At 41.8% G+C, this 23,741-nt stretch overlaps 1 protein-coding gene across 2 annotated transcripts in view; it reads right to left on the reverse strand.

Moving 5' to 3' along the window:
* Positions 1-23,741, reverse strand: part of CFAP221 (cilia and flagella associated protein 221) — a 105,868-nt gene that overhangs the window by 45,747 nt on the left and 36,380 nt on the right. For both annotated transcript variants that reach the window (XM_012749099.3, XM_012749098.2), the window contains exons 7-8: positions 19,349-19,452; positions 635-794 (exon numbers count right to left, since the gene is read on the reverse strand). In XM_012749099.3, the coding sequence (XP_012604553.1) occupies positions 635-794; positions 19,349-19,452 (264 nt within the window). The remainder of the gene's footprint in view (positions 1-634; positions 795-19,348; positions 19,453-23,741) is intronic.

Genomic DNA, 23,741 nt, shown 5'->3' on the forward strand with positions numbered 1-23,741 from the left:
CAGACACACTGGAATATAAACATACAAGCTCATATTCAAATGGAAATGGAAGTTCAGAAAGGATTTGTTATGAAATAAAACTTAATCCCATTTCATCTCTTCACTCTGACTTGAACTCTGATGGAAAAAACCCCGCAGTGTGGTACATTTCCCTCTCTGCCTCATGTGAAGTCACCTGTTGTGCATGTCTTATTTTAGTATCTTGAGGATGTGGCCATTTCTCATGAGGTCTTGCAATGAATGCTGCACACAGCAGGCACTCAATTAATTATAATGTTATAGAGAAACTTTAAAAATAGTTATGTTATTTTGGTCCTATGGCTTAAATTTTTGAATACGCAGTAAGGCATGCATATGGTAAAAAAAACTCAAATAGCGTACCAGTAGTAATCAGTGAAAGATTACGGCCCCCAAATCCCTTTTTGAAACCATTTCTTCCCTTCATGGCAGAAGCAACTACTGCCACTAGCATATTTTATGTATTACCATTACAAAGTGTACTTTATGTAGGCTCATCATTTTAAATAAGGTTTTGATGGCATTCTGTTACAAGAGAGATAGCATGGAAGAAAGTAAGACTTGGATTTTTGAAAAAGTGTTAAGAATAAATAAAACCATTGCAAAGAAGCCATACGGTAAGCCCATGTTGGGATAGCACGTTCCGGTGAAGACACATTCATGTGGTTGAGAGTTGAACTGTGAAATCCACAGCTGCATTTTGATTTGTGCAGTCCCGTACTGAAAGGGTGTAAACTTAATAGTCACATTCATCTTCCCATTAGCCGGAATTATTCCTGAGGGGAATGAAACGAGAAAACGTGATACTCTCTCTTCTTGCAAGTCCAATCAAAAAGGCTGACACACACACACACACACACACACACACACAACTATAGTTGACCTTTGAATAACTCAGCGGTTAGGGGTGCTGAACCCCCACAGTTGAAAATCTACATAAAACTTTTGACTCCCCCAGAACTTAACTACTAATAGCCTAACGTTGCCCAGAAGCCTTACCGAAAACATAAATCATCAATTAATACATATTTTGTATGTTATATGTATTATATACTGTGTTCTCACAGTAAGCCAGAAAACTAAAATGTTATTAAGAAAATAATAAAGAAGAGAGAACATATTTAATATTCATTAAATGGGAGTGGATCATTATAAAGGCCTTTATCCTCATTGTCTTCAAGTTAAGTCAGCTTAGGAGGAGGAGGAAGAGGAGGTGTGGGTCTTGCTGTCTCAGGGGTGGCAGGGGAGGAAGAGGTGGAAGACGTAGGAGAGCAAGGACAGGCAGGCACACTCAGTGTAACTTTTACTGAAAACAAATCTGTGTGTAAGTGAGCCTGCACTGTTCAAACGTGTGTTGTTCCAGGGTCAACTGTACATTCTTCCCTTGCTAAGCACAAGTATAGTATTTCCATTATCTTTATATAGCCTTTTCATTAAATACACATGAATCAACTTCTGCATGTTTACAGTGATCTTATTTATCAATTACTATATTTATCCTTTATAATCATTATTTGACTGTGTCAGTTATATAATTATATACATATCAACCTGCATTAGTGATTCAGGCATGAATTCCCAGAACTATCAGCTTTAAACAAATTACCAGATGTCAGTGTTAATGCTGTAAGCAACAAGGAAAAGCTAGGAACACACAGACGAGTTTGCGTCACAGTAATTCAGTTCCTTATATTTTTGTGTAATTTGATTCTCCCCTTTCAAATCTTTATGATAGACTGCTGTTCTCTTCAAAGCCAAATATCATACTGTGCCTTCTTCCTCCTTTGTATCTGGTGCCAACATGGCTTGGTACATAGTAAGTGCTCAACGAACATGTAAAGAAAAATAGAAGGCAGGGAGGATGGATGTACTAGGTGCGATGACAGCTAACATTCTCTCTGACTTCCACTGAAGGCTCTTTGGTTTGCTTTCTGGATGAGACCCTTGATCCTTCCGCTGTGCCCACAGGGGCCTTGCACAGTCCCTCAGAAGTGCCTGGAATTCCCTCCTTGCTGTCCATCCCCTCCTCTGAATCTTGCATTACTCTCCTTTCTCTCTATGCTCGATCACATGGACCATCTATTCAGCCATTCAAGTACTGACTGAGCATTCACTATGTGTTTTAGGAACTAGAGATACATCGATAAACAAACCAAAGTTCCAAATCTCATGGAATTTACGGTCTAGTTGGGGGCAGCAAAAAAACGAAAGAAAGAGAAGGAAGGAAGGAAGGAAGGAAGGAAGGAAGGAAGGAAGGAAGGAAGGAAGGAAGGAAGGAAGGAAGGAAGGAAGGAAGGAAGGAAGGAAGGAAGGGAGAGAGGGAGGGAGGGAGGGAGGGAGGGAGGGAGGGAGGGAGGGAGGGAAAAGGAAAGAAAGAAAAGAAAGAAAGAAAGAAAGAAAGAAAGAAAGAAAGAAAGAAAGAAAGAAAGAAAGAAAGAAAGAAAGAAAGAAAGAAGAAAGAAAATACAAAGTCAAGTCATGCAGGGCCTGGAGAAGCAAGCGGGTGGGAAGGAAAGCCCCGTGGCGAGCCGATGAAGAGGTCTGGGGAGAAGAGGGTCTTGGCTCCAATCCCTGACACTGCTGCCTCGGTCTCACACTTGCTGCTCTCTCTCACTTGCCTGCAGAGCTCTCTCTCCAGATCTTCTCTTAGCTTCTTTATCCTACTCCCTAAAATTATCTCGTCTACCATCTGCCTTCCCCTAGATTAGAATGTACATTTTAGGAAAGCAGGTGTGATACACGGCCTTCCCAGATCAATAAATTCTTGTTGAATGAGTGAATTAATCCAAACTTGAAAGCTTGTCAACCATGTATTACCCAAAACTCCTCCTGCCTCTCCCTCTACAGGAAACTCACTGCCCTAAACTTCTGTCATCCCTACCAGACTCATGTGCCACCTGAATTGTAACCTTTCAAAGTTTCCGCATCTCCCAGCTAGACTATAAGCCCCAAAGGCAGACACCAGCTCCGTACCTCTATTATCTTCCTGGAACCCTGTCACATGGCTTCAGAAATAAATCTTTGTCAATTTCCTGAGCACAGAAGCCAAAATCTTAAATGACACCCACTAGTGACCCTAGGGCCCACTGCAGGACAGGATTGGCAGAAGAGCTGGAGTCTATCAGATGCCTGGAAATCCTGATTCTCCACGACATGTGCGACTTCAATACCCTGACCACTCACTTGGTCAGGAAAAACACCCATTTGACCCATAATTCATTGGAGGCTTTGGATAAGAACATTCTATTGCTTCTGCTCTAGCTCATTAACTTAAAAAGAATAAGAACAAGCTCTGGAGCAAGGATTAATGTTTGCCTTGACCTGGCTGATTTATTTTTAAGTGCTCCCAGCCTAGAGTTAATACATAAAGCACACTGTGATGGTGTAGTCCCGGCAACCAGAGTACACTGCTTTTTCCGCTAAACAGGGATACCAGTTAATACAGCTATGCTAACAGAGCTGGGGCAGTGGATTGCCAAATGTGCACAGCTGTAAAAGGCATGTAACTTACTGCTTGGTAAAAACTAACAGCGGTTCAAAGGAGAGTATGTTTCACGTTTTAAAAGTGAGAAGGGCACCGCCAAAAGGACTACTTCATTTTTAAAAGCCCTATTTTATGGTTTCAGCCCAATTCCATCTTTGGTCAATTTCAGATTGCTACCCTTAGATAACCAGAGAAAATGTTAAATCACTCAGGGCAGAGAGGGTGGTGAGCAGAGACAGAGAGGAAAGAGCAAAACTAAAAATAAACTAAAGGCTAAGAACACCCTAGTTTATCAATAAAATGGGTATTACGAAGAAAATGTAACAGCATTGGAAAAAACGTTATATGATAAATGAAGTCACCAGGAACATCACTGTGTCTTTGCCTAGATTACAGTTATATAAACCATGTGCATAAATATGGGATGTTATTAAAAGGAAATGGAAAAATAAAAGCACATATTTGTTAGGGAGTAAGGCCCTAACAAATAGGGCCTAAGGCCCTAACAAATGGGGATAATTTTTAAAAAGTTCCTTTTTCCAACATGTCTGTAGAGTGTTACTACAATATTGTTATCATTTTAAAATAAGTTTTTCTTCAGAGATCTCAGAAAGTACTGATTGCTCTCCCTAAATTGTCATAGAGCCATTTAATCCACCTACTTAGCATGTTAGTAAGTATTGCTTTTAATCTTCTAAGATTTATGGTTCCACTAACGGTGTGACTGGGTAAACTACTTATTCTCTCTAAGCTTTGGTTGGGAAATTAATAGCTACATAGTTTTAAAATCATCCATGAGCAAGCTGTTGACAAATTCTAACAATGCTTTTCTTTTGGTTTCCTGGGTTACAGAAGGGAGGGCAACCATCTGACTCACAGTGGTGACACTCAAAGTCACTGCTGCTGCCCAGGGTGTGTGTGCAAGAGAAGGGCCCAGAGACGACCAGACTCTGATTCATACACTTGTTTGGTTCCATGTGAGCTTTGTGACTTAGCTTGGTTACCCTATCTGAGGCTCAGTTTCCTCATCTGTAAAATGGGACAAGGCTCAAAGGGAAAAGAATGTATGGGGTCTGGGATAATGCTTGGTATATGGTGTGTGTCCAATAAATGTGGCCTTCCCAATGCTTGTGCTAAATAAAACAAGCAATAATTTATTGTGCATTAAAGTATCATTAAAATGTCAGGAAGAGGAAATATTTCTTTGAAAAACTTACATTTGACCCATCTGAGTTCTTAAACAGGAAGAGGCAATTGCTGTCGGACACCCAGCCACCGGGATTAGCTTCCCAAAGCACTGGGTCTTTCCTGTTGCTCCATGAAAGTGCCAAATCCAGGCGAATCTAGGTCAGAAGGCAAGGGCTGGGCTGCCTCTGGAAGGGTCTCGTTTACAGCTTAGGCCTGGAGACTCACCATGAAGAGGTGAACATAAGTCCTCAGCTAGATATGTGTCCTGACTCTCCTGGGAAGAACCAGCTCCTGCCCAGCCTCGCGGATGACACGGGCGGGCACAGCTCCCTGGACTGCTAGTGACCCCAGGACTTACTTCAGTCGTGTATTCCCTTCCCCCTCCAGCAAGCTTTCTTGACTGGAACCAGAAACAAGCTGTAAAATTAAGTCTTTCAGAATCTACTGACTTTCCTTTTCATCCGCATGCATCAAATATCCAAAATGCGGATGTCAGGGGCAAGATCAGAGCCGATGAGGGCTCTGCCTGTGCTGACAGGAAGTTGAGGAGATAAAATCTGAGTAGAGGATGCTGTGGAAACTAAGCCACTCAGGGATCCCCTTTCTGCCAAGCATAAAAGCTGCTGGCCAGGGACAATTTGTACAGCACACACACATTGGTGCCACCATGCCTGGTGCTGGGGCCAGCACAACAGTCGGCACCTGTAGGGGACAAAGTGGCTGCCAGGAAGTCTGGATGTCAGATTGCACTCGAGCTACAGGACGCACGGCAGGCACCCCACCCATCCAGGGCCTGAGCTGGAGCTTCGGGGACCCTTCAGTAAGGCCCATCCACTCCACCATCACCCCTCACCATCCCCAAGGCCTCCACCCATCCTCGCCAGCCTCAGCTTCCTTTCTGCGGGGCTGCCTGCACCCACCTTGTGTCACTGCAACCCACCCTCCCCTCAGGAGCCAAAGAGGTCTTTTAAACACATATGAGGCCAGGCCACACCCTGCTTCACACTCTCCAGTGGACTCCCACCCCACTCAGAGCCGAATCCTAACTCCACCGACTCAAGGCCCTGCCAGCCTCGGCAACGGGGCCGCACACTCTCCTTCCCTTGCTCACACCCCCTGGACACCCTGGGCTCCCTTGAGTGTGACCTTGCTAAGACTGTTCACCCTGATGGCCCTGTGTGAGTGGCTTCCTCTGTGTGACATCCTCTTCCTCAGCTCTTCCCAAGTCTGCCATCTCTTTGTCAAACAGGTCTAAGCTGACATGACTCTTCCCCTAAGAGGCTCTTCCTGACCAGTGGATGGCAGTCGCCTGGGCACATCGCGATGCCTTATTTTTCTTCACAACCATTTTGACTCCGGGCAATGTCTTTTGCTTGTGGGCCTTCCTTTTCCCTCAACCCCCACTGGAATCTATGCTCCAGCACAGCAGGGACCGTGTCTGTCTTGATCTCTGGGTATGCAGGGCCGCAGGGCCGGTGCAGAGTCTGAGGCCCAGCAGGCACTCCGCGGTAACTTATGGAAGAATGTGGAACTACAGGGAGGAGGTGAGCCCTGCAGAAACCAAGCCCCTTGCATTTCTGGTGAAAGATCTGAAGTAAAGCTGTTTTAACTAGACTACCCTCCACCAAAACTCACCAGAACAATAAGGGAAAATGGGTAAAAAGGGAGAGGAAAAAATCTACTGAACAGAGGAAGTGGCCACAGCCTCAGGGCACAGACAAGAGGTGTGACTACCAAATGCTGTGACCTGAGGCACAGGTGCATGCTTAGAGCCAAGAGTGTACAGTTTTCTCCCAAAGTAAGAGTCACAGTCCTGAAAAACAGCTCCTACTACCCTCTGGTTAAAGTGACAAAATGTAGGCATGTGGTGGGCCCTGGAGAAGTGGGGACAATGAGAAAAGAGACTGGACCATGGCATCATAGACTAGCAGGGCAGGGGGCTGAAGAAGCAACTACACTGCCACAGCCTTGTCCATTGTCTGTGACCCAATTATAGGGGAGCTGGAGGTGACCTGGTGAGGAAGGAGGGGAGTGGTGACAGCTGTATGGTGGCACACAGCACAGGTGACTTAGTGATTCTCCTGTGAGCACTTGGCCCTTGTGAGCACAGGGCAGTGATGGGAGATGTTTTCCGGGGATACATGAACATGCAGACAGGGGTGGGGGGTGCAGGCAGGTTCCCTACACCCCAACTCTAGCCCTGCCACCGCCCAACTGAATGCCCTTGGGCACTTGCCTAAACACTCTGTACCTCAGTTTCCTCATCTGCAAAGTGGACATAATAACAAAATCAACTTTATAAGCATTGCTGGGGGTATTAAATGAGTTATGCATTCAGAGAGGTGTCTGGCGTGTGCCAAACACCATGTAAGCATTAGCTATTGTTATTATTGTTATCCATTCCTCCACATTGTTCTTCTGCTGGGAGCAGGCCCTACTCAAAGTTGAGTCCAATGCCGAATAGAAACAGCACAGGCACTATGCATGTAACCTGCAAAATGAAAACTAGTACTTTCCGGAGGACGAAAGGAACAGAAGCAAAATCAGAGAAAGAACATATCGCAGGAGGACAGCCTTCCAACAACGCGGGTGCTTCGCTGGAGTCTTACAGGAAACAGCACGGCCTTGTCACAGAAGCAGTCCCCAGAATCCAAGGAAGCAGTATTAGAACACACTAGGAGGAGATGAAAAGAAAGTCGGTGGAGCCCAGGAAACAAATGGAAAAGGAAAAGGAACCGTCACTGAGGCCAAAACTCCAACAGAAGGAACAACAAAAACGTGCACACACGTGCATACACATATAAACATACTGCATACACACACGTATACACACACCACATACCCACATCCCACACACACATGCACACACACCACATGCACACACTGCACACATGAGCACATGAACACATAGGTATACACACACCTGCTGAAAACACAGGTAACGACATGGCAGGTAGGAATGGGAAATCCACAGAAAATGAAGTTATTTTAAAGAAGATAATGAGGACTGTCTGGAAAGTATCCAGCCATAATTTTCATAATTTTTCATATTGCATGACTGGATACTTTCTGGACTGCTTGTACATACTGAAGGCAAAAGAGAAGCAACATTACACACGCAACTGATACTCCCGAGGAAGAGAATAAAGCAAATAGAACGTTAAAATATTCAAGGTTTTAACAGTTGAAACATTTCCTAAAGTAATTCATTTTTTTTCTCTAGATCAAAAGGACATGCCATGTTCCAGGGGGGAAAAATGATATCAATATGTATCCTGGGACCTACCCTCAAGACTGAAAGAAAAAGGCCAGGCGTGGTGGCTCATGCCTGTAATCCTAGCACTCTGGGAGGCCAAAGCGGAAGGATTGCTCAAGGTCAGGAATTCAAGACCAGCATGAGCAAGAGTGAGAACCCATCTCTACTAACAATAGAAACAAATTATCTGGACAACTAAAAAAAATATATAAAAAATTAGCTTGGGCGTGATGGCGCATGCCTGTAGTCCCACCTACTTGGGAGGGTGAGGCAGAAGGGTTCCTTGAGCCCAGGAGTTTGAGGTTGCTGTGAGCTAGGCTGACACCATGGCACTCTAGCCTGGGCAACAAAGCCAGACTCTGTCTCAAAAAAAAAAAAAAAAAAAGACTGAAAAAAATCCCTAGGGCCTCCAGAATTTACCTTGGATGGGGAAAGATTCAGTCCAGCCTCTGAATTCCTGGCAAATTCAACACCAGAGGACAATCAGCAATGTCTACAAAGTTCTAGGTGAACGAAGTTGTAAACCCCCAACTGTCATACCTCGCCAAGTTGTCCTTTAAGATCACAGGCAGCAGAGAGACACTCTAATGTGCAAGCGCTCTTGCCATGTGGCCAGGTACCTCTAGTTGACAAACCACTGGGTGACAACATCCAGACAACCACAAAAAGAACTAAATAAAGAATTTGGAAATGGAAAGAATGTGGGATAAAGAATAGAAGTAAACACCTGGCTGCATTTCAACAGAATCTAAGTAACTGTGGAATTTATGGCCACAAAACAGAACAAAACGGAACGCGAATGCTGTCTTCTATACAACGCAGAACAGAGTAACAGAGCTGGAGCTGTAAGCAGGGAGGGAAAGTATCCCTGTGGTGTGTCCCCACCTTCCGCAGCCAAAAATTTGGCTGAAGGTGGAGCACGCAGTTGCAGTCGACAGTGGCCCTGACCTCTTCATGTTCTCATAATCTCTTTTCTGCAATTCAGCAGTAAATTTTAGGAATAAATATCACATGCATCAAGGAAGTTCCTTAATTCCTTCAGCTTTATTTGTTTTTCTTAAGTCAATATCAAGGGACAAGACAGATTTTTTTATATCATATGATCCCATTTTTCTTCTAGTTTTTTCTGTCCTGTATCATTGTATGAGTCCAGCTTTCCTTTTTCTCCTCTTTGTACATGAGCATGGAGAGGTGTCTGCAGTGGTGTTCAACAAACGTTCATGATGCTTATTACTGAGATTCTCAGTAGTGGTTTTTCAGCATAGGTTTTGTACTTTATACATGTTTTAATTTTTTATAATAAACATGTCATTTTATAAAGCTCATACATGCAAACATTTACATTTGTTTAACCTCATTTCTCCTGTACTTTCTTACCCCCAGAGTGATTCTTGTTTTCCTCTGTTGTTTCTGTTGCAAGGTTTTTGGCACAGAACCTGCCCCAGACGGGCACAATAGGACCTGCAGAAGGCCCTGCTCTCCATGTGGAAGCTGGCACTCTCCTCCACCTCCTGGAAGACAGGCTTTCCCATCCCTGGCTTCTCTGTGGGCCTCACTGGGACCAGAACTTCTGGATGGACAGTGGAGGTAATAGTTTGGTCAAGGTACAGGCATTGTTCTCTGAGTCAACTTTGCTGACTGCTGCTGTGGTCAAGTGAGCTCAACCAGTCCAGACTGGTACCCCACCAAATGGTCCTCTTGGACAGGAGATACTCAGGGCTGCTGAAGACAAGAAGAATCTCACCCACAAACACCACCTACTGGCTCAGTAAACAGGGCGTGTCAATACCCAAACGAAAACCTAAAGGCAAGAAGCAACAACTGATCTAGATGGGAAGATATCAGCGAAGGAAGTCTGGAAATATGAAGAATCAAATGGAAAGCACACCCCCAAAGAGGAGCACCAGCCCCGTAGAAATGGACACCAACCAAAATCAGGGCACCAAAATGACAGAAGAGGAATTTTGAATGTGGATTGTAAGAAAATTCAACTACTTGCAAGAACAACTCCATAACCAACACAAAGAAAACACAAAAAGACTCCAGGACCTGGAACAAAAATTCACTAAAGAAATTGAAACAATGAAGAAAAGTTTGAACGAACTCCTGGAAATGAAGAATCAATTCAGGGAACAGAGTGGAAAATCTCCAGAACAGGGTAGATCAAACAGAAGAAAGAATCTCAGAGATTGAAGATAACGCCTTCCAATTAAATAAATCAGTCACAGAGATAGAGCAGAGAAACAAGAGAAAAGAGCAAAGCCTACAAGAGATATGAGATTATGTGAAGAAACCTAATGTGAGGGTCATAGGGTTACCAGAAGGGGAAGAAGAAAACACTCAAGGGTTGGACTTGCTAAAAATCTCGATATACAAGTTCAAGAAGCTCAGAGGACCCCTGGGAGATTCAATGCAAACAGGAAGACGTCACGACATGCAGTCATCAGACTGACCAAAATATCAACTAAAGAGGCCCTTCTAAGAGCTGTAAGACGAAAGAAGCAAGTAACATACAAGGGAAAGCCAATTCGAATAACATCAGACTTCTCTACTGAGACTTTACAAACAAGGAGAGACTGGGACCCCATTCTCACTCTTCTGAAACAGAACAATGTCCAGCCTAGAATCTTATTCCCTGAAAACCTAAGTTTTGTATATGAAGGAGAAATCAAGACATTCTCAGATAAGCAAAGACTGAGGGAATTCACCAAGACAAGACCAGCCCTTCAAGAAGTAATCAAAACAGTGTTACCCGAGGATAAGCACAATAAACACTCATGAATGTAAATCTACTCAAAGCTAAAGATCAAAGCCCACACACTACAATGGCTCAAGAGAGAAAACAAAGCAACACAGTTCAACCCAACATAATGAACAGAAATCTGCCCCACCTATCAGTATCTCAATAAATGTGAATGGCCTGAACTCCCCACTGAAGAGACATAGGCTGGCCGAATGGATAGAAAAACACAAGCCAAGTATCCACTGCCTTCAGGAAACACATCTAACCTGGAATGATGCAGTTAGACTAAAGGTAAAGGGGTGGAGAACAATATTTTAAGCAAACAGAAGCCAAAAGAAAGCTGGCGTGGTGGAGCTTGATTACAGATAACTTAGTTTTTAAATCAACAAAAGTAATAAAAGACAAAGAAGGTCACTATATAATGGTGAAGGGTACAGTTCAACAAGAAGAGAATTCTAAATATATATGCACCCAACCTTGGTGCACCCAGATTCATAAAGTAAACTTTACTTGATATAAACAAATGGATAAACAACAACACCATAATAGTCAGAGACTTTAACATCCCACTGAAAGCACAGGACAGATCCTCCAAACAGAAAATCAACAAAAAAATAATGGACTTAAACAAAACCCTAGAACAAACGGGCCTGACTGACATCTACAGGATATTCTACCCCCAAACCACTGAATATATGTTCTTCTCATCAGTTCATGGGTCATTCTCTAAGATTGACCATATCCTAGGACACAAAGCACGTCTCAAACAATTTAAAAAAATAGAAATTACACCATGTATCTTTTCAGACCACAATGGAATAAATGAAGAAATCAATCCTAACAGGAGTCCTCATTTCTACACAAAGTCATGGAAACTAAACAACCTTCTGCTGAATGATCACTTCATAAATGAGGAAACCAAAATGGAAATCAAAAGATTTTTTGAACTAAATGAAAATGAGACACAAGTTACCAAAACCTGTGGGACACAGCTAAAGCAGTCCTGAGAGGAAAGTTTATTTCCATAAATTCCTATATCCAAAAGTTGAAAAGATCACAAATAGACAACCTAATGAATCGCCACAAAGAGCTGGAAAAAGAAGAACAGACTGACCCCAAACCCAGCAGAAGAAGTGAAATCATTAAGATCAAATCAGAACTAAACGAAATTGACAACAGGGAAACTATACAGAAGATTAATAAAACAAAAAGTTGGTTCTTTGAAAAAATAAACAAAATTGACACACCATTGGCTAGACTAACGAAAAGCAGAAAAGAAAAATCTCTAATAAGCTCCATCAGGAACAATAAAGGAGAAATCACAACTGATGCCCCGGAGATACAAGATATAATTTATGAATAGTACAAAAACCTCTATGCACACAAACTTGACAATATGGAGCAAATGGACAATTTCTTAGAAACACACAGGCTCTGTAGGCTCAACTAGGAAGAAATAGAATTCTCGAACAGACCAATATCAAGTACTAAAATTGAAACAGCAATAAAAAACCTTCCTAAAAAGCAAGGTCCTGGACCAGATGGTTTCACACCCGAATTTTACCACACCTACAAGGAAGAACTGGTGCCTATCCTGCAGAAATTATTCCACAACATTGAGAAGGATGGAATCCTCCCCAACAAATTTTATGAAGCAAACATAACCCTGATGCCAAAACCAGGAAAGGATGCAACAAAAAAAGAAAACTACAGACCAATATCCCTTATGAATATAGATGCAAAAATTCTTAACAAAATCCTACCCAATCAAATCCAGGTGCTTGTCAAGAAAATAATGCATCACAACCAAGTGGGCTTCATCCCAGGGATTCAGGGATGGTTCAACATACGCAAATCTATAAATGTAATTCACCATATAAACAGAAGCAAAAACAAAGACCATATGATCCTCTCAATAGATGCACAAAAAGCATTTGACAAAATTCAACACCCTTTTATGATAAGAACACTCAACAAAATAGGCATAGACAGGACTTACCTGAAAATGATACAAGCCATATATGACAAACTCACATCCAATATCATGCTGAATGGGGAAAAATTGAAAGCATTCCCACTTAGAACCGGAACAAGACAAGGTTGCCCACTATCTCCATTTCCATTCAACATAGTGCTGGAAGTCCTGGCTACAGCAATCAGACAAGAGAGCGGAATTAAGGCCGTCCAAATGGGAGATCAAAGAGATCAAACTTTCACTCTTTGCTGATGACATGATATTATACCTAGAAAACCCCAAGGATTCAACCAAGAGAGTCCTTGAACTGATAAATGAATTTGGTAAAGTCTCAGGATACAAAATCAACACACAGAAATTAGAGTCATTCATATATGCCAACAACAGTACAAGTGAGAACCAAATCAAAGACTCAATTCCCTTCAAAATAGCAACAAAGAAAATAAAGTACCTAGGAATATATTCCTAGAGGTGAAAGACCTTTAGAAGGAGAACTATGAAACACTGAAGAAAGAAATAGCAGAGGATATAAACAGGTGGAAGAATATACCATGCTCATGGGTCGGCAGAATCAACATTGTTAAAATGTCTATATTCCCAAAGTGACCTACAGAGTCAATGCAATCCCTATTAAAATACCATCATCATTTTTCACAGATATAGAAAAAATAGTTTTATACTTCGTATGGAACCAGAGAAGACCCCGTATAGCAAAATCAATCCTAGGCAATAAAAACAAAATAGGAGACATCAATTTATCAGACTTCAAACTATACTACAAGGCTATAGTCATTAAAAGAGCTTGGGACTGGCACAAGAACAGGGACATTGACCAGTGGAACAGAACAGAGAACCAAGATATAAAACCTTCCACATATAGCCAACTAATCTTTGACAAAGCACACAAAAACATACATTGGGGAAAAGAATCCTTATTCAATAAATGGTGCTGGGAAAACTGGATAGCCACATGTAGAAGACTGAAACAAGAACCATACCTTTCACCTCTCACAAAAATCAACTCACGCTGGGTAACAGACTTGAACATTAGGTGTGAAACTATTAGAATTCTAGAGGAAAATGTTGGAAATACTCTTCTAGACATTGGCCTAGGCAAAGAGTTTATGAAGAAGACCCCAAAGGCAATCACAACAGCAACAAAAATAAACAAATGGTACCTGATCAAATTAAAAAGCTTCTGCACAGCCAAAGAAACTGTCAAGAGAGCAAACAGACAACCTATAGACTGGGAGAAGATTTTTGCAAGCTATACATCCAATAAAGGGCTGATAACTAGAATTTATTTAGAACTTAGGAAAATCAGCAAGAAAAAAACAACCTATCAAACAACCCTATCAAAAAATGGGCAAAGGACATGAAAAGAAACTTCTCAAAAGAATACAGAAGAATGGCCAACAAACATATGAAAAAATGCTCAACATCTCTAATCATCATGGAAATGCAAATCAAAACCACAATGAGATATCACTTAACTCCAGTGAGAATGGCCTTTATCAAAAAGTCCCCAAACAATAAATGTTGGCATGGATGTGGAGAGATAGGAACACTCCTACACTGCTAGTGGGACTGCAAACTAGTTCAACCTCTATGGAAAGCAGTATGGAAATACCTTAAAGCGAAACTAGTAGATCTGCCATTTGATCCAGCAATTCCACTACTGGGTATCTACCCAAAAGATCAAAAGTCACTTATGAAAAAGACACCTGCACTCAAATGTTTATAGCAGCACAATTCACAATTGCAAAGTTGTGGAAACAACCCAAGTGCCCATCAATTCATGAGTGGATTAATAAAATGCGGTATATGTATACCATGGAGTACTATTCAGCTTTAAGAAACAATGGTGATATAGCACCTCTTGTATTTTCCTGGATAGAGCTGGAACCCATTCCACTAAGTGAAGTATCTCAATAATGGAAAAACAAGCACCACACAATGAGTGAGATGTGCAACGTTTGGGGGATGGTCACACGTGAGGCTCTGACTCGAGGGGGGAGGGGGCATGGGCAATATACATAACCTTAACACTTTTACCCCCATAATATGCTAAAATAAAAAAAATATGCAAGCCTTGGTTGAGAGCTATTACTAATTTCTTCAACTTCTGTCTCACAAAACAGAATTTTCCTAAACTCTTAGTCTATGCTACAAGTACGTATGTCCCTCTGTCCTATACCAAGACATCCTGTATCATTACTCTTCCAGCTTAGCACAGTGGTTGAGACTTTGAGTCTGGAGTCAGGCAGACCCTGTTGCCCTGGGCAAGTCTCCCTGAGCCTTAATTGTCCTCAGCTACAAAAAGGTGATAGTAATAGTTTCCTCCTCCCAGGGCTGTAGGTTTAAATGAAATAGTGCATGTGACGTGCTGCACGGTGCCTGGCATATGGCCAACATTAGTAAAAGGAAGCAATTATTAACACCATGCCAGTCACACAGTGTACAACCACTGCCACCCATCAAGAACATATTGAGTCCTGAGTAAAATGGACCATTGCTACCGATGTGACAGAGAATTGCCACCTACCTGTCTGGCTTTTCTGCTTTCTTCAATGTGTATTTATTAATTAATTACCTATGTCCTTTAAAAGCTAGGGGACTCATGTGCATCTAATATATTAACTATCCCTAATTGTTATCCCTTCCTCTTCATTAGGTTTGATGCTTTAGAAAATCTTTTAAAAGTCTGATCTCTTGACTTTCCTTATCCTGAGCATTCTTTTCCAACCCTGCACATGGCCCCTGGCTATTCCTCCATTTGCTGAACTGGAACATTATCAGAAGCCCTTTCCTGGTGTATCTCACTCATGTCCACCATTTGTTTGCGGTGAACCTTGCCAAAGATCTGTATGTCACCATTTTCCCAAACAGTCATATAACCAGTGTATTTTCTGGGATGAGGTTGTTCCTTATGATCCTAACTACCTATAAAATGTATTTTATGTGGGCCTGTTTTGTGTGCCTTAACATCCCCCTGACAAACCTGATCTGTCCCCTGCACAGTTTGTGCTAGGATTTGGGGGTCTTCTGTGTCACCAGTCTGCTGGTGTATGGTGAGGTGGGAGAAGAAACTGGGGCAAGCTTCCCTGTTTATATTCTTATCTGGATGGAATTCCTCTGTGCAGGGACTCCCAAAGACTGCTGGATCTTGCAGATGAGGCTTGTTACGTGATAAAATACCTCAACCAGGAACCAAGGGGTCTTTGGAGCTAAAAGAGGCAAAAAGGAGTTAACATTTGCTCCCGTTTGAAACCTAAATGGATAAATGCTGGCGTGTGGGCAGCACAGTGGCAGGTATTGCCAGGAATATGAATGAGTCCACCTGAGATAGTGTGATTGGACTAGGAGTCCAGACCTGCCATCTGCAGGAGGTGCATGGAGGTATTGTGGACCTCGACAGGCAGGGTGCAGTGTTCTGGGTGTCCAGGTGCTCACCCTAGGGGGAGGGAGATTTTCTCTTTGCTGGGCTATGCTGCCTGCTGGGTTGGTGGCCTTCAGGTGATGCCTGTAACCAAAAAGTGGTTTGAGGGCAAAGCAAGGGCAGAAGCTCTGGGATTACTCCCAAATCAATATAAAGTTGTAAGAAACTAGCATCTCAGAAGAAAATGCCAAATATACAATTATTTGTAAGTGGCTTATATGTTCATCATAACTGAAAAAAGAGAGTGAAATTACAGAAAGTTTATATAAGAATTCTGGACAATAGCTCCCAAGGAACTCTTTGCTTAGCTAGCCATTTAAGGCTGTAATTCAATTGCTGTAATCAATTTGCCATTGATATGAACTGGATGCATTCTTCCTTACTTAATAGGACAACAAGGGAATTTCCAGAATCACAAAATAGTCATAAGCAGACAAGTTCAAAAAATTTTTGTGGCATTTGGCTGGTCTTCAACACTAATAGGGTCTTGGCCAAAGTTGTGTATTGCTTGCTCTTCCAAAATTATCAATAGAGTGTTCTTGATGTTTAATTGCATTTGCCTTTTGTCAGCAGCACAAGAAAGATCATAAAATCCTTTACTCATCTTCCCCAATCTCGGGAAGCCCTTGCACCAATAGCAGATGCAGCTTCTGACAGCTACAGTGCACACCTGCATCTTCAGGATACCCAGTGGGAAAATGGCCCGCCGAGTTAAAGTTGAGGGAATATCTCATAAATGGAATTAGCTTTCTTCACACTTCTTTCATTTGGCAAGCCCGAGCACAAAATGCCTGGAAGGTGTGCGTAGACGATGCTTCTAGTTCCTACAGCAGATGTGGCTTATTACCTAACAGACTAGGGATGTCCTCACCAGTCTTTTAGAAACTGGTTACCAAAGGCGAGTTTCAAACAGTGTCTACAAATAGATGCTAACTGCGTCAGATGAGCCCATGGTTCTTAGCCTATCTGGATGCAGTTTGTATCATAGAGGCAAGAATGCCGTATAGCCAAAAAGTGGCCCATTACTGCCCAGCTGTCCAGCTTCTAAGACACACCAGACACCTGGCTGGTTAAGAAAGCCTCTGAGGACAAGCGTGCCTGGGTAAGCTGCCGGCCTGCCTGCAGTCACTCTCCGTACAGCTGGTCAATGCTTAAAGACTCATCATTAAATTCTGTAACCTCGGAAGTGTAACAATCAAAGATGCACCGATACATCAACTAAGTGGGAAACCAAATCAAGAAAATTCCCGAGAGACCAGTGGCCCAGTGGATGCCCTGAGCCTCATAAAATAGCTCCTGAGGAGGCCAAAGGGTCGGGCCTGTGAGAGCAGTTTGGAAAGCCAGCAACACACTCCACACAGGGCAGATCGCTTAAAACAGCAAACGGGGATCCCAAACGTTGAAGAGCCCTGGCTTGCCTTCCTATCTTCATTGATTCATTCTCTTCTCTTGCACCACGCCATCCTGATTCTCCTCCTGTTCTCTGCTCCTGAATCCACAGTCCCTGGCTGCCCCATGAGTGCTGGGCGCTCAGGGCTTGTCCCTAGGTCCACTTCCCTATCCACACTCACTCCCTGGGTGACCTCATGTCCCGTCCCACGGCTCTACCATCTGTTAACACCTGGGGACACACCCAAATTTCTGTCTTTGGCTTTCACCTCTCTCTGGCCTCCACATTGGTATATTCAATTTAATTTCACTTAAAGGAGGAATTTAAAATACATGTAACAAAGTGCCAGAACAATCACAAAGGCATATCGGATGGATCAGACAAAGTATCTCACGCATCACGCATCTGTCTGGATTACAAGGCTGTGCATTTTATAATCTTAGTGCTCAGGGAAAGGCCTGAATAATTTTTTTTAAGTGTTTCACACATAGTTGCCAGTGAACTCTGCTCAATGCTGTATTTTCTCATCTACATAGTCCCTCGGTTTTGAATAGGTTGTGTTTCAAAACTCCTTTGGTAAATTCTGGGTCTTAGGTCACAGATTTTTAGAGAAGTTTGGCAAGACCATTAGTGCCCTACCTTCTCCTCCCCTCCCTGGCTGCCAACACCAGCTCAGGTCAGGCGCTCAAGGCCCATGTTAGTTCATTCCAGCACCAGGAGCCCTCGGCTGCCTCTCTTGCCCACCTCACTCACACCCGCACCACCGCAGACGCACTGACCTGTCTGCAAACAGCTCCCATCACGACCACTCGGCAATCTCAGCGGTTCCCTTCTGCCCGCAGAACTTAATAGGACTATGTACCATCAGCCAGGGCAGGGCTGAGGGAAGGCCTATTGTAAGAATATCAGCTATACTTAAAATGTGAAATATTATCTTGCGCACTATAGTTTCGGTAACTATCTATTTTCCCTTCTTTTTAAGGCCCAAACAGCTGAAAATAAAAAACCTCTTCTCTTTGGAAAGAGAATCAAGTACCTTCTTTTCTTTTTTTTGCAATATATATAGTTATATTTTTAAAATCCCAGAATGGCTCCTGGTTCTCTAGAAAACAATCTATATATCTCTAATAATTCAGAATTAATTCAAAGTTTCTGCTTTCAACACTCATTTGTTGGACAAAATATGTACTTGCAGTGATAAAAGAGTTATAAGGAAATGAATACCCAGACTTAAAACAAAACAAAAGAAACTGTTTTAGCATTCACAGCAAACCACTGTGGACAGATACTGATATCACAAACCTAGAAACTGAGACAGAAACTGGGAAGCAGAAATCACTTCAGGTGTAAAATTTCACATTCAAATGTCCTTAGCAGCACAGAGTCCATGTCCTTCAGGGCACTTAAAGACAGGCTGTCCACACACAAGTGACACGAACGCTTAGACCCTTCACTAAGATTCTGAAAGCTCTGAAAGAAATAATATTCCTATTTTATATGAAATTGAACTAAAAGGTGAATATAAAGCCAAGGATGTACCAAGAGCCAAAATTAGAATTAGAATGGATCAATTTCTGATTTCAAGTTTTGACTTTGGAGGAAACTTACCCAGATATTATTATAAATTATCTGCATGATACAAATTATCCAAAAGTGTCCTTATTCCCACATCCCCAGTTCCAATTTACATTATGTCAAATGTGTAAAATTCATTACTGTTACACATTTGAAAATATAATAATGCATTCAAATGTGATTTATTCCTGTTTTTTAGAACCTGAGATTTACCTTCCAAACTCTCTTTGGTTTGAGAACGTTGAGGAAATTGGAAACCTGAAATGTGGACTCTCCTTACCTGATGTTGGCTCAATAGCAAAGGCTTGATGAGACTGAAGCAAAGTGACATGGAACTCGAAATCTACAGGGCAGCTGCACTGCAAAGGAATAACATAACTTTTGCTGCAAAACAAACAAAAAGAAAATTAAAATATTATTTTTCTTTACAACTAGCTCTTTTGGTAGCAAGGAATAGAGGCTCAAGTTATATATAATAATAAACAGCAACGATGACGACAGTCAACACTGAGTTAGTTTTCCTGTGTGCCAGGAGCTGTCCTACGCATTCCTACATATTAACTATTTCAATCCTAGTAGGTGGTGCTATGATTATCCCCACTTACAGAAGAGGAAACCGAGGCAGGAGTGAGGGAAATGCTCTGCACAAGGTGACACGTGGCTGGTTAGTGGCAGAACTGGGATTCAACAGAGGTAGACTGAGCTTGGTGTCTACACGACCACCGCCTCTGTCCTGCTCTCCTCAGCACCGTTAGGTTTATGCTCCAGAGACTCAGAGTAACAGGGGAAAGGCAATCTCTACCCCACACGAGGCCTCAGACAACCAAGGAAACGCCAAACAGACAGGTCTTATAGAAAGCCTGGGCGACCCCTGGCTCTCACAGACCTGGACTCGAAGACAGCACATCCGGGCTATGTTTGGCTGGAACAGGCTAGAGACTCTGTTTGGTCGGAAGTCCAGCAACCATTAGAGAACCTGGAGGGGGTCTATGTATTCAGAAATGCTCTGTCACCTCGACACAAGGCAGACTTCTAAGCAAGCTTGAGGCTGTCACAGCACCACAGGAGCTGTGGCAGAGGTGGCGCGTCTCAGATGCTCCCTCCTACTTTCAGCGCAGTCCAAGTTGGCAGTGTGAGCAAGACTGGGCAAGCAGAGCCCTCCAGGGTCACCTGGCATTCTACCCATCAGCAGGAAGTTGAGCTCCTCCATTCAAGCGACCCAGGCACTCCCTGCCTGTCTTTGCACCTCCTTTCTTGTCTGGTCACCAGCCGCTCCTTCATCTCATCTCTGTGCAGTGCCCCTTCCCCGTAACTCCTGAGCCCTCACGCCCACCACGGCCCATCATGGCCCACCTGCCTCAGGGCTGGCCCTACATCCTATCCTTTTGGGTGCTGGCCTCCCTACCAACGGCCCATCCCCTCCCACTGCCCAGTGCAATTCCTGGGAGAATGCGACTGTAGTCTGGTTTGTGCCAGCCGGGATCTGCCTTCTGGGTTGGTACCCACCAACCCACGCCAACCCATCTGTTGTGGACTTTTCCTATCACAACAGGCCTCCCCAGGGGCCCAGTGCCTGTCTTCCCTGGAGACTGCGTGCTATGAAGGCAGAGTCCGAATTCCCCTGGGTTCCAGCGTATCCCAGAGTCCCGCACAGACTAAACGCTCAACAAATATTTGTTGGAGCAAAGTGAAATAACCCCTTTTTACAGCAGCAATTCTGGGGATATGGTATAGCTCAAATGCAGCTGTTAAAACTATGACCAAAGCGTTTTTAGTTGGTTTTAAAATTCATTGTCTTTTAAAAAAATCTGTGAAATATTCCAAATATAAAGAAAAATATAAATTATAATAATATAAAGACTCCTTTATCCACCACCAAATGTTATCAAATCTTTTGCTTTGGCTATATCACTGTTATATTTTTAAAGATATAAAGCATCACAGAAGAATTGAAGCTCCCTGTTCACCTTTCCCCAAGTTCTCCCCTTCCTCTCTCTCTAGTGGTGACCTACTCCGTATTTGCTATCATTTCCGTGAATTCTAATGGTATCACTGCATTTGTATGTACTCATAAAATTATAATGTTGTATTGTCTGTCTTTTATAATATTTTTCTGAAACTTGCTATTGTTGCTCAATGCTATAATTTTCATATTTATCCATGAAGTTCTGTTCATTCACTATAACTAGTGAAGTGCATTCCATTATATGACTATACCATACTTGTTGTCTATTCTCCTGCTGATGGCAGGTTGTTTGCACTTTTTCACTATTGCAATGTGGCAATGAAGATCCTTGTGCACTACTCCATGTGCACCTGTAGCAGAGCTACTCTAGGTAGAACAGAAAAATGGAATTGCTGGTTAGTATTATAGCAAGTAAAAATATCAACTTTTTAAGATATGGCCAAGATGTTTTTCAAAGCCCTTTACTAATGGACACTTCCACTAGCAGCATAGGAGAGTTTCTGTTGTTTACCAACATTTAGGATTTTCAGATATTTTAACTTCTGTCAGCCTGATGGAGGTGAGATGGCGTCTCATTTGAGGTTGAGCTTCTATTCCTGTGTACCCATTTGGGTTTCCTCTTCTATAAATTGCCTGTGCTTATCCTTTGTCCACTTTTCTACTGGGTTGTTTTGTTCTTTTATTCATTTATGAATTGTAATATTAATTTCATTAATTATATGCATTGCAAATATCTTTTTCAAGCCATAGTTTATTTTATGATTTATTTATGATGTCTCGTTGAACAGAAGTTTTTAATTTTAAGATGGCTTTATCAATCTTCATTTTGGAGAGAATTGAAATCTGTTCCAAACTATGAATATGGTATGTCTCTAATTTATTCAAGTTTAATTTTATGTCCTTCAAACAAATTTTACAAATTTCTCCATAGTGAGCTCATACATTTTGGTTAGATTTTTTACCCCTAGGTGTCTTGGTTTGTTTGGGCTGCTATAACAGAACCATAGACTGGGTGGCTTATAAACATCAGAAATTTATTTCTAACAGTTTTGGAGGCTGGAAAGTCCAGGATCAAGGTGCTGGAATATTTGTTGTCTGGTGACGACCCATTTCCTGATTCATAAATGGCCATCTTCTCACTGTGTCTCCACACGGTGGAAAAGACTAAGGGAGCTCTCCTGGGTCTCTTTTATAAGAAGACCGACCAATCCCATTATAAGGGCTTTGTCCTCATGGCCTAATCACCTTCCAAAGGCCCCATCTCCTAATAACATCACCGTGCGGGTTAGATAGCAACATATGAGTTTTGGGAGGAAACAAACAGACCATAGCACCAGGTATCTTATAGTTGCTGTTGTTATTGTGAATGGTTTTTCATAATTCATTATTACTAGTGTATTGCAATGTTATCTATTTTTGGATATTGATCTAAAACCACGCTAAAGTCTCTTAATGGTTGTAAAAGTTTATCTGTAGATTTCCTTAGATTTTTCTACGTAGAAAATCAGATAATCTTAAAACCCCCAAACAAAAACCTAAAGGATGCTTTTTAATTTTTTTTTCAATTCATATAACTCATATTTTTTTCCCAGATCATTGCATTGATGATGACTGCTAGCACAATACTAAATGGAAGTGATAATAGAGGGCATCCTTTTCTTATTTTTACTTTATTGGAACTATTTTAATGTTATAACACTAAGAATGATGTTTCTGGAGAGTTTGTGATAGTCTTTATGAAGTCAAGAAAATTTCCTTCTATTTCAAAGCTTTTTTTCTCCCATTTAATCACAAATTAGTTTTCTTTTTGTTAAAATTTGTCTGGTATACTTAACTTTTCCATCATTTTATTTTCAAACTTTTAGAAAACTTTTATTTTAGGTGCATCTCTAGGAAGCAGCATATAGATGGATTTTTAAAAAACACAGTTTGATAATCTTTTTTAAAAAAAATAGGTGAGGTTACTCTGTTTTCGTTTGTAACAATTAGTGATAGATACATTTGAATTTATTTCTAACACTTTGTTTTGTGATTTCTTTGCTTCGTTTTTGTCCTTTTACCTCTTGCTGGACTGATTGCTTTTACATTTCTTCTTTTTTTTCTCTTATGATTTGGCAGCGATAGACTGTATTTCTATTATTTCAATTGTTACTCTTAATTTTTAAAAATATACTAGCAACAAAGTTCCTAACAAAGTCTAAATGTATCTAGTATTTCTACCTTCCTTCCAAACATAGCGTGGCAAGCCTTACCTGCCCACTTAACACTTTTTCTTACCCCCTCCATCTTGTATATGTTGAGTTTTGGTTTTAACTTACTTTTAGACAAACAACAAAAATACTGATTTTAAAAATAGTTAATCATTAATTAAATTTAGCAACACATGTCATCAATTTTGGTGTTCACCATTGTTCCTGGGTTCCCACGGCTGCTCTCCGGCATTCTTTTCTTCCTGCTGGTATGTATCTTTTAACATTTCTTTCAGTGAGGGTTGTGTGGGGGGTACGGAATTCTTACGTATATAAGCTTATTTTTTATTTTCTTCCTTGGACAATAAGTTAGCCGGGAAAAATTTTAGATTGACTGTTCATTTTCCTTTGGCATTTTGACAGTATTTACTCTTTATCTTTCCCTAATTGTTTGCTGCTGATGAAGAACTGCTGTGATCATTCCTTTGTAGGTAATCACTATTTTCACTCCAGTAGCT

Source organism: Microcebus murinus, chromosome 8 (genome assembly GCF_040939455.1).
Source record: "Microcebus murinus isolate Inina chromosome 8, M.murinus_Inina_mat1.0, whole genome shotgun sequence".
NCBI lineage: Eukaryota > Metazoa > Chordata > Mammalia > Primates > Cheirogaleidae > Microcebus > Microcebus murinus.